Below are 17,444 nucleotides of genomic sequence, written 5' to 3' on the forward strand. Positions count from 1 at the left end.
AATAAAATAGTGCACAAGACAGAAATGATATCCCATAAGGAAAATAGAAAATAAATAAATATGTGACAGACTGTTCAAGTGCTATGAATAATCAATGCCGATTCACAACTAAAAAAAGCAAAAAACCACCTCTTAGCAAACTAGGAAGAAAAAAAGTTACTCCTTGTGGTAAAAGGTATTTATTAAAAACCTATAGCTAATATCAATCTTACGGACTAAATACATATTTCCCCCTAAGATATAAAACAAAGTAAGAATATTCTTGGTCATCACTTCTATTAAATACCTAACTGGAGGTAATGCAACAAAGCAAGAAAAAGAATAAAATTGTTTATATTTGCAGATGCCACAGTTGTTTGAATAAAAAACCCTAAGGAATCTATAAAACAACTATTAAAATTAACAAGTGACATTTTAAAAAGGTCAAAGATACATTGATATACAAAAAATCAATTGTATTTCTAAATCCAACAATTGAAAATTGAAATTAAAACTAAATTGAGTACAAACTTTTCAAAATTAGCAGACTCTTTCATGCTGACTAGAATGCATACATGAGGGATAAAGCTTGGAACACCAAGTTAACAAGTGTGGCTCCCTAAAACCTATGGAGTCGGCGTACCTGTATAAAATTGCCCAAACTCAGATGTTCTTTTATATGATAAATAAATAAATACATATCTTGTTTTGATTACTGTTACTTCGGAATTTTTTTTAATGTTTATTCATTTTTTTTGGAAAGACAGCGTGAGTGGGGGAGGGGCAGAGAGAGAGGGAGACACAGAATCTGAAGCAGGCTCCAGGCTCCAGGCTCCAAGCTGTCAGCACAGAGCCAGACACGGGGCTCGAACTCACAAACAGCAAGATTATGACACTGAGTCGACAGGCACACCCAGGTGCCCCTGGCATTTAAAAACTTTTTAATGTTTGTTTATATTTGAAAGAGAGAGCACAAGCAGGGGAGGATTAGAGACAGGGAGACAGATTCTGTGGCAGGCTCCATACTCAGCTGTCATCACAAAGCCCGACACGAGGCTCGAAACCACCAACTGCAAGATCATGATCTGAGCGGAAGTAAGACGCTTAACCAACAGAGCCACACAGGCGCCCCTGGCATTTTCTGTTATACACAAAAAAGCTTAATCCTGACCCAGATTCATAACACATCCTTAAGGATGCTCTGTCCACTCCTAGCCTCTTCAGCTTTCCTTCTGATTTCTTTTCCTTGAGATCTCTTCTATGCCCTGGAGATGCCTTAGCAATTCCTACCTGATTTCTCTTGACACTTAGCTTTCTTAAAAGTGCTTTAAAATTTTTAAGGGATGTTCCCTCCTATAGCCAAAGTCATTTTGCTTCAAAAAATATAGTGTCCCTTCAAAAATTAGAAATCCAGTTACTCTCTGGGCAACAGAAATTTGAAGGAGGACTCTGAAAGGGAAAAACAATCTTCAAATAGAAAATAATATCTAAAATAAAAGATAGTATTTGAAACATTTATCAACTATGGCCTTATATCCGTTTTGTATATTGTAAACTTTTTCAGGGCAAGGAAATATTTTTGTAGACCTTATATTTTTATAGACATTTACAGTTTTGAAAAAAAAACTTGCATATTTTAGCTCATTTGATCACTTCATGTGGTAAGTGGTTCAGATACTATTCACATGTTAAATCTGATGAAATTAAGACTTGCAGAGGTTTATCTAGGGCCAAACAACTACTTGAAGACAAAATTACATCAAGATTTCAAGTTGTAGGACTCTAGTGCTCTTTCCAAAATACTACAGTGTTCCTGATATATACATTGAGATAAGTCATATTTGAGACTTCCAGTCTCTAATTAACTGAGAGTTTACAAAAAGGACTTTTCGTATGATATATTTTAAGGATAAAAAAAGCTGCCTTAGGAGCATAAAGCACTTCTCTGCCATCTCAACTGATTAAATAGTCCCATATGAAGAATGTGCTGTGATATCGCCCAAAGATTACACCTTCCGTCGTAGAGCAACTTCCTCTTGTGTCCTTTACCTCTAGACTGCTTAACTAGTTCTTGTGCTTTTAACACTGATGCCTTGGGGTTATTAACGTGAGACAGAGGTGGCTATTTGGCAACTTTTCCCTGCATTAGACTAATTGTTCCTCTGTCACCATAGCAATAGGCTCTCTATTGTCAAACTGTATTGCAAATTTTCACTAAGGCAATTACTATGTCTAACTTCTTGTTAGTTTCATCTCCTATTTTCTCCTTTTCCTCTGGCCACTTTCCTGTGTTTATCAGTTTTTGTGTGGAAAAACAGAGTTTCCTGTGTTTATCAGGTATGGCCCCAAAATCAAACACACATATCATAAAAACTATTTGAAAAGCTGACCAACATGGGGCACCTGGGTGGTCCAGTCTTCGTGAGTATCTGACTCTTGATTTCAGCTCAGGTCATGATCCCAGGGTTGTGGGATTGAGCCCCGCGTCTGGCCTCGTGCTGAGCATGGGGTCTGCTTAAGATTCCTTCTCTCTCTCTCTCTCTCTCTCTCTCTCTCTCTCTCTTTCTCTCCCCTCTCCACCTGCCCCTACCCTCCACTCAAGCATGGTCTCTCTATATTAAAAAAAAATTGTGTTCAACAGGAACACAACAAATAAATATTTGGATTTTCTAGGCTACATTTATTTAGAAATTCAAGGACTGCTTAAGACTGTTTTGACACAAAGAACTATTTCTCCATTTGGCTCTGCTCTTCACAAGCCTGAGGATTCAAAAAAATAGATCAATAGATTGGTGTTTCTGTATTAGCAAAAGATAATAGAATTGAGAGAAGGTATCAATCCTTGCCATCTTACCTAAGGGAGGTCTATTTCAGATACTCCGTTAACTTCTGATCATTACATGACTATACAATAATTGGTGCTATTACTTCGGAAAACTTAGAGCTTGGAAATGCAGAATCTTAGACATAACTATCAAAATAAAAAAAGAAATGTTATTGTATAAGTCTCTAACTGAAGTGAGGATATTTCCATCTGAATCATTTAAGCATTCATAAATGAAGGCCACTGAGTTAAGAACACTAAGACAAATTTGCTACTCCTTAATATTAAAGTCATTAATTACATTCTTCAAGTCTAAAGCAATTACAAGCTGGAGTGTGGCAAATGGACGAGATTATGTCAGAATAGCCCTTTAAAGATCAGTAATGTGGGTGCCTGGGTGGCCCGTCGGTTAGGCCGCTGACTTCAGCTTCAGCTTCAAGCACCGCGTCAGGCTCTGTGCTGACAGCTCAGAGACTGGAGCCTGTTTCCGATTCTGTGTCTCCCTCTCTCTCTGCCCCTCCCCACTCATTGCTCTGTCTCTCTCTGTCTCAAAAATAAATTTAAAAAATTTTTTAAATTAAAAAAAAGATCAGTAATATAAAAGACTAAACAAAATAATTAACTCTCTTGAATAATAATTATTATGAGATTGATTTACTCAAAGTCTATTCTTCATTCAAGAACTAGTGAAACTTCCCAGAGTAATTTTAAATGATGCTAGATTTAGTACTGTTCATCCAGTTCAGAACTGCCACCAAAAAAGCCTTTTTAATTAAAGAAATGTAAAAAAAAAATTTTTTTTAATATTTCGGTTGGCTGAGCTTATGTACCTGTGGGAATCAAAAACAAATGAATCCCTTAGCCTCAAGGGCAGTTTTTGAAGCCCCAGTACACACACCTGTTTGAATCTTAGTGTTACTTACTCTAAAGCAACAAAGAAGTTGCTCTCCAGGGGTCCTAAGGCTCCGCATCTGGAGCCTTCAACATCCCAAAGAAATAAAAACACCATCAAAATTAAACTGGAGAAGTAAGGCATTTGTTTCACTATAAAATAGGTACACTACAGATACTAAAAGGATCTCAGACAATAATAAGGTAGAGAAATCCCTTAAAGCAAATTTCACTACAAAATAATACAATATTTTAAAAATTATTTTTCAAAGTGCATTAACACTCAACTGAAAGAATAAAAATAAGGGAAGAAGGATTAGAGAACGGCATCTGAAAACACAAGAATGTTTAGAAACACTACTCTTGTAGGGATACACTGAAAGGCCCTTTCACCTTACACTTTGTAGAATAAAGAATAAAAATACCAAAGAACTAAGTACATGTTAAATACTATCTAAATCTGTTTAGGCTGGCATGACAAAATACCACAGACTAAGTGGCTTAAACAATAGAGCTTTCTTTTCTCACAGTTTGAGAGTCTGGCAAGTCCAGTAAGTCTCTGTAGGGACAGCTCTCTTCTTGGTCACCTTTTTGCTGTGTCCTCATAAGGTACAGAGTGGAGGATGAGGGAGAGAGAGGGAGAGAGGGAGAGAGGGAGAGAGAGAGAGAGAGAGAGAGAGAGCGAGATCGAGATCTTCCTCTTCTTAAAAGGCCATAGTCCTATTGGATCAGGCCTAACCTATGACCTCACTTAACTTTAATTTAAAACCTCATCTCCAGACACAGTCCCACTGAAGGGGTTAAGACTTACATAAATGAATGTTGGAGGGACACAGTTCTGTCCACAGCAAATACTAAAATAAATACACACATAAACAAATGAACCTTACTAAACCCCGAATAGAGGGCAAAGAGACTGAAAAGCACAATCATATCTCAATATCTCAAAGCATGTAAATTTAGCAGTTGGATTATCAGAATTTAAGATTTGTCTCATTTTCACAGAACTAAAAACCAGGAAAGGTATTATAAGATAGAAAACAGGTCTTAATCATTTGCTGGCACATTTGTTTTAACACATAAATATGCTCAAAATTCTCTTCCAGCATTAAAACTAAAGAACATTCCTTCAAATTTAGATACCCCTTTAGAAAGACAACATCTCCTTTTCTTCACAATCTTCGCTTTCTTACCCCTACTCAGACTTAAAGCCATTATAAACTGCCCTATAAAATGCCATTGAATGCTCCAGCATTCAATGACTTGTATAAAGTCACAAAGGTATAAAGTAGCTGACCCAAGACTCTGATGTAAGCTTTCTTCAAAATCCAGGAGCACTGAAAGAACACCACAGTAGCTCAAAGAACCATAAGATACACAATTTAGGGCAGTTAGTACAGGTATGAATTCTTAAAGAATTCTAAAAGCCAAATACTATTAAAAAATTATCAGAGAAAATATCTTAAAGAGTTATTGAAGAAGAAAATGAGTAAAAGGAACAATGACACAGAAATAGAAATAACTGAAATAAGCAGGAAAAATCAATGAGTCCTTCCTAATATGTATGGACCATACAAGGAAGGGAGTCATGAAAATAAAGGTCACATATGTTATGTGGTATCAGCAACTGAGTGCTTAAATGTTAAAATTAAGAATATGCATTTGAGGGGCGCCTGGGTGGCTCAGTCGGGTAAAGCCTCCGATTTCAGCTCAGGTCATGATCTCACATTTGTGGGCTCTGTGCTGACAGCTAGCTCAGAGCCTGGAGCCTGCTTCTGGTTCTGTGTCTCCTTCTCTCTCTGCCCCTCCCCCTCTCATGCTCTGTCTCTCTCTGTATCAAAAATAAATAAAACATTAAAAAAGAAAAAAGAATATGCATTTGATACTTCGGGCCATAAGCAGCCATGGAAAGGGATTTTTAAGGCAAGTGATGTAATAATAAAAAATAGTCCTTAAGAAAGACTACCCAGTAGCAATGATGGGATGAAATTAGGCAAACGGCTGCAGAACAGAACCAGTGATGAAAGGATACTGCAGAGTAATGAAGGAGACATGCGGTGAAGTATCCAAAAACAAGCAGCAAAAAACAATGGGCCCGATTTCAGAAGGAAATGGTAGAGGCTTCGTGACTGAAAAGCCAAGACACAAGAAAACCTCGGGAATATTCTACATATCTGGATTTCTGGATAACTTTAGGCTAAGTACCAAAAACAAATTTTAACCAACACTGAATAACAAAGCACTGTAAAATATATTACAAATTTTTGTAAAATTGTGCTTTAACTGCAAAGCAGGCTAGAAAAGCAAGGCTTATTGAGATTTCTATCATTCAGTGCTGCAGAAATGATTTGGTAGTAGGGAAAGCCACTGGATGTCAAAAGATTTCACTCATAATTGCAATGGGCTGTTCCAATGACCTCTCAAGACCAGCATCTTTACCTGTAAAATGAGAATAAGAGTATCTGCCTCACCTAACTTAACTGTGTTATTGTAACGGTTAAAAAGGATATGAGAAAGTGCTCTATAAACAGGAAACCAATATATAAAAGTACGATGAATTACTAAAAGAAGTACTAGGAGTATTAAAAAGGAACACAGGATGAAAACAATTCAGCGTTTCTGTTCTGATGGCGCAGAATCATCACTCTGAATGTTAACTGCTGCCCTGCACTTAGTGTACAAAGGGAGGAGATATATTGAGGTGGAGTCCCCTGTCAGCTCAAAGAGCCTTACAGTAGCTCTGAACTTTACTTCTAAAGTTCTGCTTCTAATCTGCACTGGATTTATAAACTGGACACCAGATAATCAGTTTATTATTATTCATGTGACAGCTTCAGGAATTCTCATACAAGAAAAGTACATACAAAGCGGACCACAGCAGGTGAGGAGTACTTCTTCTTATGTTTATTCTTGGAAGAATTCCAGACAAGTAAAGTGTAAATACAACTCACTATCACAGAGTAACTTAACATCTAAAGGCTTACTGGGATGAAATTAAGTATATGGATAAAATTTTATAATTTTTAAATTTTCTATAAACATTTATCCTCAATTCTTCTCTACATTAATACCCAAATATTTTTAAGAGAACGAAATAAACTTTAAGAGCAGTTTAGGCAACAACAATGCTAATAATAATCAGTTCTTTGCATAAGCATGCTTATTTCTCTATAATACAAATAGAGTTACTTAATCTGTTACTAAGATTCTAGTTACATTCCAGGGCAATATACAATAATAATGGTCCAAAACCTGTTAACTTTATACAGCATCACAGAGCAAATAAAATGGCCTCAAGAAGTACAACTTCCACAGTATTAAAGATAATTATTAGAGTAGTAAAATAATATTGTCTAGGGATTGTTAAATTGAATATACTGATTTTATCCAAGTATACAGAATATATTCTGTCATTATAGAATTCAATTTGTAAACATAAACAACAAAAACCCACTATTTAGTGAAAACAAAAAGGCCAAGATTTATCAGAGCTGATAAGGTGTATGGCAATATACTTTGGCTATATTTGTATATGACACTGCCAAACACCAAAACACCCTCTCCTCTGCTATAACCCTCATTTTAAGAATGTTAGAATTTTAATTCTCCCAAAACCATTTCCAAGACTAGAGAATCTCCTTCCTTCTCTTATTAAGGACCAGAAAAGTCAATTAGAAAGGAGAAACTTAACCTTTCTTTTGAAACGCATTTCCTTTCTCATGAAACTTCTTTCTACTATCCTTCCTCACCCTCCCTACCCACTTGACAGCACCACACCCGGATCTATGATAGCGCTCCCTGCAGTCTGCTTCCTATTCTTGGCGAGGTCTACAGATCAGGTGGCAGACATGCTACTCTGGCTCCTGCAGCGGAGATCCATAATTAAATAGGAAGCTTTGAATATCTCTCAAGTATTACTGTTATTCAAATGAGTGCTTTCTTTTTAAATAATTAGATAAAATAGATAAAATTCTTATGAATTTTCTCCAATCTTTTCAGCATTCACTGTGCTGACAGCTCAGAGCCTGGAACCTGCTTGGGATTCTCTGTCTCCCCTTCTCTCTGCCCTTCCCCCACTCCGCTCAAGCGCGCGCGTGCGCTCTTTCTCTCTCTCTCTCTCTCTCTCTCTCTCTCTGTCACTCTCTCTCAAAAAAAAAAGTTAAATGAGAAAGAATGAAATCCGGCCATTCATAGCAAAGTGGATGGACCTCGAGGGTGTCATGCTAAGTGAAATAAGTCAGGTGGAGAAGGACAGATACCATATGTTTTCATAGGTCTCACAGGAGAAACCTAACAGAGGACCATGGGGAGGGAAGGGGGAAAAAGTTAGGGAGAGGGAGGGAGACAAATCATGAGAGACTCTTCAATACTGAAAATAAACTGAGGGCTGAAGGGGGAGGGGGAAAAGGGAAGGTGGGTGATAGTCATGGAGGAGGGCACATGTGGGGAAGAGCATTGGGTGTTATATGGAAACCAACTTGACAATAAACTATTGAGTAAAAAAAAGATACCCCATATAAATGAAAAAAAAGTTAAAAGAAATTCTTTCTTTCTTGAGCAAGGTTTCTAAAATGATCACCCATGCAATGGGCTCAAGGATCTGAGCTATAAAGACCTCTTCAATTTACTAAGTCCTAATCAGAGAGAGAATGGAAACAGGCCATGAAGAGAAAACAATTTCGTCTGGTTTCTGGGAGAGGAAAATCAAACCTGGTTTCCTTCCAGTGATGACCCAACAAGTGTAAGTGGTACAGAGAGGTTACATCTTCCACAGACATGGGAGGTGAAAGGAGAGAGCAAATCACTGTCACTCTGCTAGCAGGCCTCGAAACAACCTAGGCACTGACTGCAGAACCTGGTGAAAACTGTCCGAACCGCAGTGAAGAAGGGCAAAGAAATGAGAAGGCATTATTAGCTATCCACATATTATGGAAGAAAACAGACTCAGAACTAAGTTCAGGAGCTTTCCCAAGGTCAGAGAGCTAACCAGCATTAAAGCAGGATTTTGTCTCTAAATATCAGACCTGACTTTCCTTCTGTAAGCTTTTGGTATTATCCTGACCTGAGACATATGTTCTGAAAGTACAGTTAGCTCAAATATTAATCAACGTTTCTAATGGCTACATTCTCTGTGTCTTATCCCCTGCTAACATGCTTCAAAACTATTCCTATTGGACATATTTCTCTCTAAATTTCAGATTTATATCTTTCCTTTCATACTCCTTTAGCAAGACAAAAATCTACTAGGTTCATCAGACTGCCTGACTCTGTAAATGGCATATTCATTTACACAATTAAGTTCTCAGGACATAAGCTTTGTTCAAAGACTGAAAATTACAAAAATTTTTGTGTTTTAGTAATAAATTCCCTATTTACTCTAAGAACAAATCCTTCGAAAGCCTGGTCCAAATGCAAACACGTAAAATATCTTGTCTCTTTTTCACTAAGACACTGATCACACTAAGACACAGATCACTGTGTTCGTATAGTGCAATAAATCAAGCTACTAGAATCTCTAAAACAAAACCCCATAAATTTAGTATAATACATCTTTAAAATTCCAAAAATCAGAATTCATATAGATCCTAACATAGAAACAGACTGCAAAATGATCTAAAATTATCTGATTTCATGTATATGAAAGAGTCTGAATCATTCATGTATGATAGGTAAATGTATCTGTAGTTAAAATTATATTGTTTTAAATTATAACCTTGTTTTATGTTTCTAAGTTTTATAGGATTTTATGCACTGTAAAATTGTCTGTATTAACCTTTCACAGGTTTATGCTAGTAAAGGAGATTTGTACCTGAGCAATCCACTTAGAATTAAAACCATGGGTGCCACTGTTTTTAAATCACATTTTCCTTTCTACCTTCTTTGACAAATTCCACAAACATCACCTTATCTTTTGGTGACTCAAAAAATCTTAAACCAATTATATTAACTAAACCATTTTGATTTTTGATAACAGTATCACATTTGCTCCAATTTTCATTCACAATAATAATAAATGCTCAAGTCAAATAATTTCATACCATATGTAAAATAGATCCACCTGTGACATATGTCTAAGTCTTTGACTTTATTTACATGTCTTTTCCGTTCCTTTTTAGCTTATAAGATAGATCACAGGCCAACAAACTTTTATTTTAGGTTTATTTATTTTGAGAGAGAAAGAGAGAGAGAGCAGGGGAGGGGCACAGAGAGAGAGAGAGGGAGAGAGAGAGAGAGAGAGAGAGAGAGAGAGAGAGAGAGAGAGAGAGAGAGAGAGAATCCCCTGCAGGTTCTGCACTCACCCTGGGCTCAAACTCAGGAACCATGAGATCATGATCTGAGCTGAAGTCAAGAGTCACTCACTCAATTAACTGATAGAGCTGCCCAGGCGCCCCAGCAAACTGTTCTGTGGGGAACCAGAAGTATGTATTTCAGGCTATGCAGGCCACACGGTCTTTGTGACACCCACCCAGCTTGCAGCTGCAGCAGCAAGGGCAGTCACACATAAAACATAAATGAATGGCTGTGACTGGATTTAGGTGGCACCCTGCTGGATTCAGCCCATGGCAGTAGTTCACTGACCCCTGCACTAAGTCATGGGAAAAATAGGAAAAACTGTGCTACCACAGTCACCTGAGATATCTTACTACTACGTAGGCTGACAAAAGAAACCATTCATAGCCATGCTAAATTTAGACTTTAGCACTAAATCCATTAATCTTGACCCAAAGAGTGCTAAAATACAATAGTCCACCAAGATGGACTATTGAGAGCTACGCATTTGGTTAAGCATATTACCAGATAAACGAGGTCCGAACAGTGGCCAGGCTTTCAAACCATCTCACCTTGCTTCTCTTTCTCACTTATTCCCTCAACTCACCCCAATTCCACTGGACATAATACTGATTTTATTATCCCAGGAAGGCCAAGGCATCATCATCTCCTCCCCACTATATATAAAGTGGTTTCTATTTCCTTCACTTCTGTTACCAGATGGAGATGGAGGCTGACTCCGTGCGCAATTCCCCTTGTCCCTTGCTGCCTTTCACACTAATGCTTTCTCAGCTCTTCTTGCAGTTCTGCATGGCAATATAATAAAGTTCAGGACAATAAATATCTCATGAAAGATTGCTGGCAGCGGGGACTCAGGGCAGGGGAAGGGGGAGTGCCCTGAGAAAGATTTTACATTGTTTAAAAAAAGGAGCTGGAGTCACAACTGCCAGAATTCCTTCCTCCCTCCCTTTCTCTCTGCCTTAGGGCGACTTTGATTCTGGAATTAGAGCCGCCATTCTGCAACCTGACATTCTGCAACCATAAGAAGGAGCTAAGAGAACTGCAGAGATCCAGTGCGGAAAACTTTAAGCCACCAAAACAATGCCAGAAGCCACGTATCTCCAGAGTTGTTATGTGGAGAAAAAATAGACCCTGTAAAGTGAATTTTTGTAACAAATGAAAATATTCCCTATCTACCTTTTCTTGGAAGTCCTGAAAATATTCCCTATCTACCTTTTCTTGGAAGTCCAAGAAGTGAAGGACCCAAAGTGGCTGAGCGCAGTTTGTTATGAATTCTGATTAAATGGCACTAAGTAGCAGGAAGAAAATCATAAAAGAGGGTCTAGCCCGAGTTGACAGCCTAGGTACAATAAAATCAATGAAGGCAAAGAAAAGAGAAAACCAAGATGATTATTCAAATGCTAAAGGAGTACAGAAAATAAATAACTGGAAATTGTGGGGAAATAAACTTTATAAATGCTCCACTCAGTAAATCAAGTCTGAAAATTCTGATTGATTTCTAATCATGTATTCCCACTGTTTGAAAAACAGAAGCTTCCAGAATTCATTTTTTACAGTTACATTTTTATGCTTTTCCCCAAGTGAATTAATTTATCTTCATACTTCTATTTCCCTGGTATTGACAAGGGTATAATTACTGTCTATATATGATTATTTTTGACACTTGAAGAATCTGAAATAATTATTAATGATCAAGTTAATGATGATATTGACAGTAAGGACACTGGTCCCTTCAAGCATTCATATTTTAGTTTAGCTGGCTGATCCATCAGCCTAGTTTTAGGGACAGTCGCTTCTCTTTTATATCCGCGCCACTGCAAAAACACCCCAAAATTCCACCCAGTGAAAAGAAACTTCAGAAATATGCTTATTCTACTCACATACCGCCTAAAGTACAATTCTTAAGTCAAAAGAGCAGTTTTTATTTTACTTTCCTACAAAAAACACAATATATATATATTATACACACACACACACACACACACACACACACACACACCTCTCTCTCTAGTTCAAACCCGATAGCCTTCTCCTCCATTAGGACTTTGGTGGTGTTACGTGGCAGTGTAAACACCTATCAATTACAACACCTACAAATTACCATGGATTTTTTAATTATTATTTTTATGACTTCAGAGTAGAATTTGTTAGGGCTGTCAAAGGTTTAGCTGAAATGAATACCAAACACAAAGAGGTTTCAGGCTCAACGGCAGTAGTGAAACAGAATTTAGGAAAGTTCTAATACTACATTTTAGTGCCCAAACATCTTATTGTCTTTTTTAGTTGACAAATCTGTGCTCCGCAGTGTAACAGCAGCAGCAGAACAGCTGGGGGGCCGCATCAAGCACAAAGGAAGCAACAGCGCATGCTGTTTAGTGTCATTTTGATTGCCTAAAAATGGCAGCCCGTGCGGATTGATTCCCTGTTATAAATTAGAACAATTATTTCTCCGGAGTTTTACATTTTCTTCATGAAAGAGTCAAACTCTCTGCACATTAAAAAAGAGGACTTTCAAAAAGGATATCTTCCCTTTCTTTGATGATCAGTTCATTCTGTTCCTCCAACTGCCTGATCTTCTTCTCAAAGGATTCCTGCTCAGCTCGGAGTCGCTCCTCAGTCACTTCCTTTTCTTCACTGACTCTGAAACAAGTACCAAAATGGAAAGGAAATGCCTATGAGAATAAGATGAAATGTGTGTGTATAGCTGTCGTTTACCAAAACGAGATTTCTTGCAGAAGTGTGCTGATTCTTCGGGGATAATCTAAGCTTTGCTGCTTCTTCTTCTTCTTTTAAATTAACCTTTCATAAGGCAATCGTGTATACCTTTGTAATAAAATATGAACATGATTTTTATATCAAAAATGTTCCCGATCATCAGAAGTATCTTAAATATGAAAAGTCCTAAATAGAAAATAGGCTCCCACCTGCAATCCAGGACAGAAAAATATTCTATTCTTAAAACACAGTTTCATTTCTTATCAAAACAGACACATTTTATTTTGATTTGGATCTTTTTCATATTTTTATTTAAATCCTGTCAATGAAATAAACAACCCATATATCTTTTAAACATTTCATTAAATATACATACGCAATTTTACTTTTTCTTGGAACTGATACCTTGCATTCCTCAGCAGCATATAAATAACTAGATTGGAATAAAAAGAAGGTACTAACTTTAAAAAAGATCTGCATTACAATTATTCTTAAAAAGTATTAAAAAAAATCTTGGTCCTTAATGTTTAGCTGGAAAGTATGGGGGGGGGCGGGGGGGAGCAGGGGGGATCACTTAAAAACTCCAATTAAACAACAACGTTAAAACTTACCTTAATTTTTTTTAATGTTTATTTATTTTTGAGAGAGAGAGAGAGACAAAGCAGGAGTGGGGGAGGGGCAGAGAGAGAGGGAGACTCGATCTGAAGTGGGCTCCAGGCTCTGAGCTGGCAGCAGGGGCTGGAACTCGGGAAATGCGAGATCATGACCTGACTGGAAGCTGGATGCTTAACCAACTGAACCATCCATGTGCCCCTATTTTTTTTTTAATTTTTAAAAAATGTTGATTTATTTTTGAGAGAGACAGAGCAGGAGTGGGGGAGAGGCAGAGAACTTACCTTAAAATGACAACCCTAATTTTCATGTTACTTTGTGCACAGAGATGCTAGCCCTGAGTTCTCCTACTGGTGCTTATTCCTCCAAAGAGTACAACATTTATCCTACAAGATGACACAGCAATATGTGTAGGTGAGATCTGCTGGGATTCCTGTGAGCTAAATTTACTTCCTTCTAGACCCTTGCTCTACTTGAAATCAATGAGATAACCAAATGAAAATTAGAATTTTGAATGTCTGAGTTGATTGCATCTCCTCTTTGAAATAATTGGTGTGAAAATGCATGGCACACAGTAGTGTACAAAAAAAAATGGGCTTATTTCTTCTTCCTCATCATGACATTAAAATCATTTCCTCAACTCCTATTTTTCATGCTTAGCATATGATTGGACCTGTGAATGGGATTCAGGTCCTTCCTTCTAAGAGGGTAATATCGAAAACTGATTACAAGTACAAGGAATCCAGACAACTGAACAAATATACACATGATGATGATTTATTCTCTGGTCTCAGGTTAACGTGCCTCCATGTTGCCACCCCTGTCCAGGGCCTTCCCCTTCGTTGTCATTCCTGTCAAGCATTTTTGTATTATCTTTCATAGTAATTCCTGCCGCTTCTCAGATTTTCTAGAATTGTCAAACATTTGAACCATTAATTATTCCTACCACCCAAATTTTCAATGTGTCAACCAGCTTCTGAAACATTTTTGTCAAAAAACTGTTCCAAGTTTTCAAGTAAACTCCCAAAGTGTAAAGTAGAAAACCATGTACACATGCAGACGCTGGGAAACTGTGCTGTTCTCTGGGCCTCATTATTCTGCCTCATAAAGAAACAAGCTAGACTAGACCGGGCATTTTTAAAAACTGTCTTGAGCTAAAGTTCTATTGTTTCCTTCGCTATACTATAAATCTCCCAATATGGTATATATGTCCTTCATAAACATTGAGAGCATTTGTAAAGGAATAAGAAAGAAGTTCTCAAACATTTGGTCAAGGTACAAGAAATACAATACTATAATCTAGGCAAAAGCTATAGCAATAGGATGACAGAGAAAGTATAAAGATGCAAAATTCGGCATAAGGATAGTGGAAAATATAAGAACTGATGAATCTGTAGGATTATGCATAAAATAAAGATGAGGGGCACCTGGCTGGCTTAGTTGGAAAAGCATGTGACTCTTGATCTCAGGATCATGACTTCAAGCCCCACACTAGATGTAGAGATTACTAAAAAAATAAATAAATAAATAATCTTAAGAAAAAAAGATGGAATAAGTGATGCTATGTATTGTAAGGATAGAATAAAAACTGTCAAGGTGAGAAAATACATAGCAAAATCTCTCCCTATTTAGATTGTAAAATCTTAAACAAGACTGAAGAGGGAAATTCATAAGTAGAAAAGAAATATTTATTTTCTTTTACTTATTAAAAAATATTTACTCAAGGGGCACCTGAGTGGCTCAGTCGGTTAAGCCTTCGACCTCGGCTCAGGTCAGATCTCACGTTCGTGGGTTCGAGCCCTGCGTCAGGCTCTGTGCTGACAGCTAGCTCAGAGCCTGGAGCCTGCTTCTGGTTCTGTGTCTCCTTCTCTCTCTGCCCCTCCCCCTCTCATGCTCTGTCTCTCTCTGTATCAAAAATAAATAAAACATTAAAAAAATTTTTTAAAAACATTTACTCAAGACCTACTATAGAAAAATTAATCAAAGTAACTTTAGTCAGTTATAGGGTACCCAAAAGAAACCTAACAATGGCCCTCTGTCCTTTCAAGACTATTCATAAAAGCCATATAAGGAATAGCCCAAAGATTTGTTTCTTCAGCAGGTAATGTAGCAGGGTCATAAAGGCAGTTTAAAAAAAATAAATAAAAGGTACAATGCCAAGTTTACCTTAACATTAAACTAAACACAGAGATTATCTCTTGAGCCTGCCAGATCCAAACAAATAGGTATTCACCAACATTTACTTACTTCCTTTGTAAGATCTGAAGGAGATCCATGAAAACCCGAAGGATCATTAAGGGCAGAAGTGTTTATACATAAATCTCATAATGCCAGAGTCTACAGTGAGCTTTTCCCAAAACTTAAGGTAGTCTGTGCAGAAAAATCACTCTTCTAAATTTAGGAGCATGCTTGAAAAATGTGTTGCTACACTATTTAAACAGGGCTTTTTCATTTTAATCTTTTCTGTTTGCTGCTATGATAAGACTACTCTTTAGCGATTATTATGCTCTGAAAGACTATAAACTTAAGCTGTGTTAAGCACAAAGGACAATACTACTTCTCTAGGACCATCTTAGAGATATGTATGGCTACTTTGTGGTCTATTAGCCTAGTTAATATGCACACATACATTAATACAACCTTTAAATGCAGGGGATTTACCAATAAAACAACCTCCAGATTTGATACCCACTCTGAAATCTGTCTTCTTGTTTAATTTATGTTCAATAATATTTCCCTTGAGGTATACGTACAAGAAAATATCTGGTATCATGATCAGCATTTTTCATCAAAGTATTCACAGACCACAAAGTAACATAAAAAGACGTAATCCTCTATCTCATGTGGAGTATAGCAATAAGTTAATTAAGAAAATGTGAATCTAAACACAGGGAAGGGAAATATTTGACTAATAGGATTAAAAAGTTACAGCTGGACCAGAAAATAGTCCCAGTGTTGTTTGTTAATTATTTACAAGGAGGACAATAGCCTGTTCACGAAGAAATCACCATTTTCGGCATTTATTTAACGCCTCAGAGTATTCCTCAAAAACTTGCACTAACCAGGGGCACCTGGGTGGCTCAGTGGGTTAAGCGTTTAACTTCGGCTCAGGTTGTGATCTCACTGTTCTGAGTTCCAGCCCGAGATGGGCTCTGTGCTGACAGCTCAGAGCCTGAAGCCTGTTTGAAATTCTGTGTGTCCCTCTCTCTGTCTCTCTCTGCCCCTACCTTGTTCATATTCTGTCTCTCTTTCTCAAAAATAAACATTAAAATTTTTTTTTAAAAACTTATACAAAATACACTCTTACCTATCAAAAGAATTTATATCCTTAGATAATGAAGGATCTTCATTATCCTTCATATTCTTCATGGTTGGGCTGAAAATTGTGCCAAAAGTACTTAATTTCTTTGAAGTCTTACATTTTAGCTTAAACATCCTTGTACATTTTGTATTTTCCCATATAAAACAATCTTTTCTGTTTTAATATATAAGGTTTTCCCACACTCATCTCTTCTTCATTTTCTAAAAGCTAATATTTTAGTCAAAACATTTATTTTACGGTTTTGCATAACCCTGGTGTTCTTCCAGATACTCTAGGAATGTGTACTTTTACAGTAATGTGAAAGACAAGGTCAAGGCAGCAGAGCTTTTATTTGAAAGAGAATTACAGACCAATTTGGAAAATCTCAGGCCAGGCCTCTAGTTAGCTCCACTATGGCTGGTCTGCCCCTTGCTCACCTGGCCTGGCAACAGGCCCGAGCCCTTCAGGGCTCTATGCTTGTGCTCTCAGTAGCAGGGAGGGGTGTGTGTGTAGTTACACATTCATATCCACATTCTGGAGATACACCCGATCCACTAAGTTATACCCCAAATAAGGAAGGACCCCAGCACTCGAAGCATCTGTCCTGCTCTATCCTCCCTCTGGCCTGGACTCTGACAGGCTGGCCTTCCAAGCTCAGGCCCAGCACACTCAGCCCCAGAGCCTGCAGGGCTGTGAGGTATAGCGTGGGCTGGCAGTTCCTGCCCCTGCGGGACCCTGAACCTACAGGACCCAGGGAGGCCATGAGGAGTGAGGCCGAGAGCCGCCCCCAGGTCCCTTGCCCCCTGCCTGCCCTTGGACTGGGCGTGGCAC

At 37.7% G+C, this 17,444-nt stretch overlaps 1 protein-coding gene across 1 annotated transcript in view; it reads right to left on the bottom strand.

The window, feature by feature from the left end:
* The window catches only part of KIAA1328 (KIAA1328 ortholog), a 336,176-nt gene that overhangs the window by 276,395 nt on the left and 42,337 nt on the right, over window positions 1-17,444 (bottom strand). The window contains exon 5 of the mRNA XM_029921484.1: window positions 12,510-12,625. Coding sequence (XP_029777344.1) covers window positions 12,510-12,625 — 116 coding nt within the window. The remainder of the gene's footprint in view (window positions 1-12,509; window positions 12,626-17,444) is intronic.

This window comes from Suricata suricatta, chromosome 14 (assembly GCF_006229205.1).
Source record: "Suricata suricatta isolate VVHF042 chromosome 14, meerkat_22Aug2017_6uvM2_HiC, whole genome shotgun sequence".
Taxonomy (NCBI): Eukaryota; Metazoa; Chordata; class Mammalia; order Carnivora; family Herpestidae; genus Suricata; species Suricata suricatta.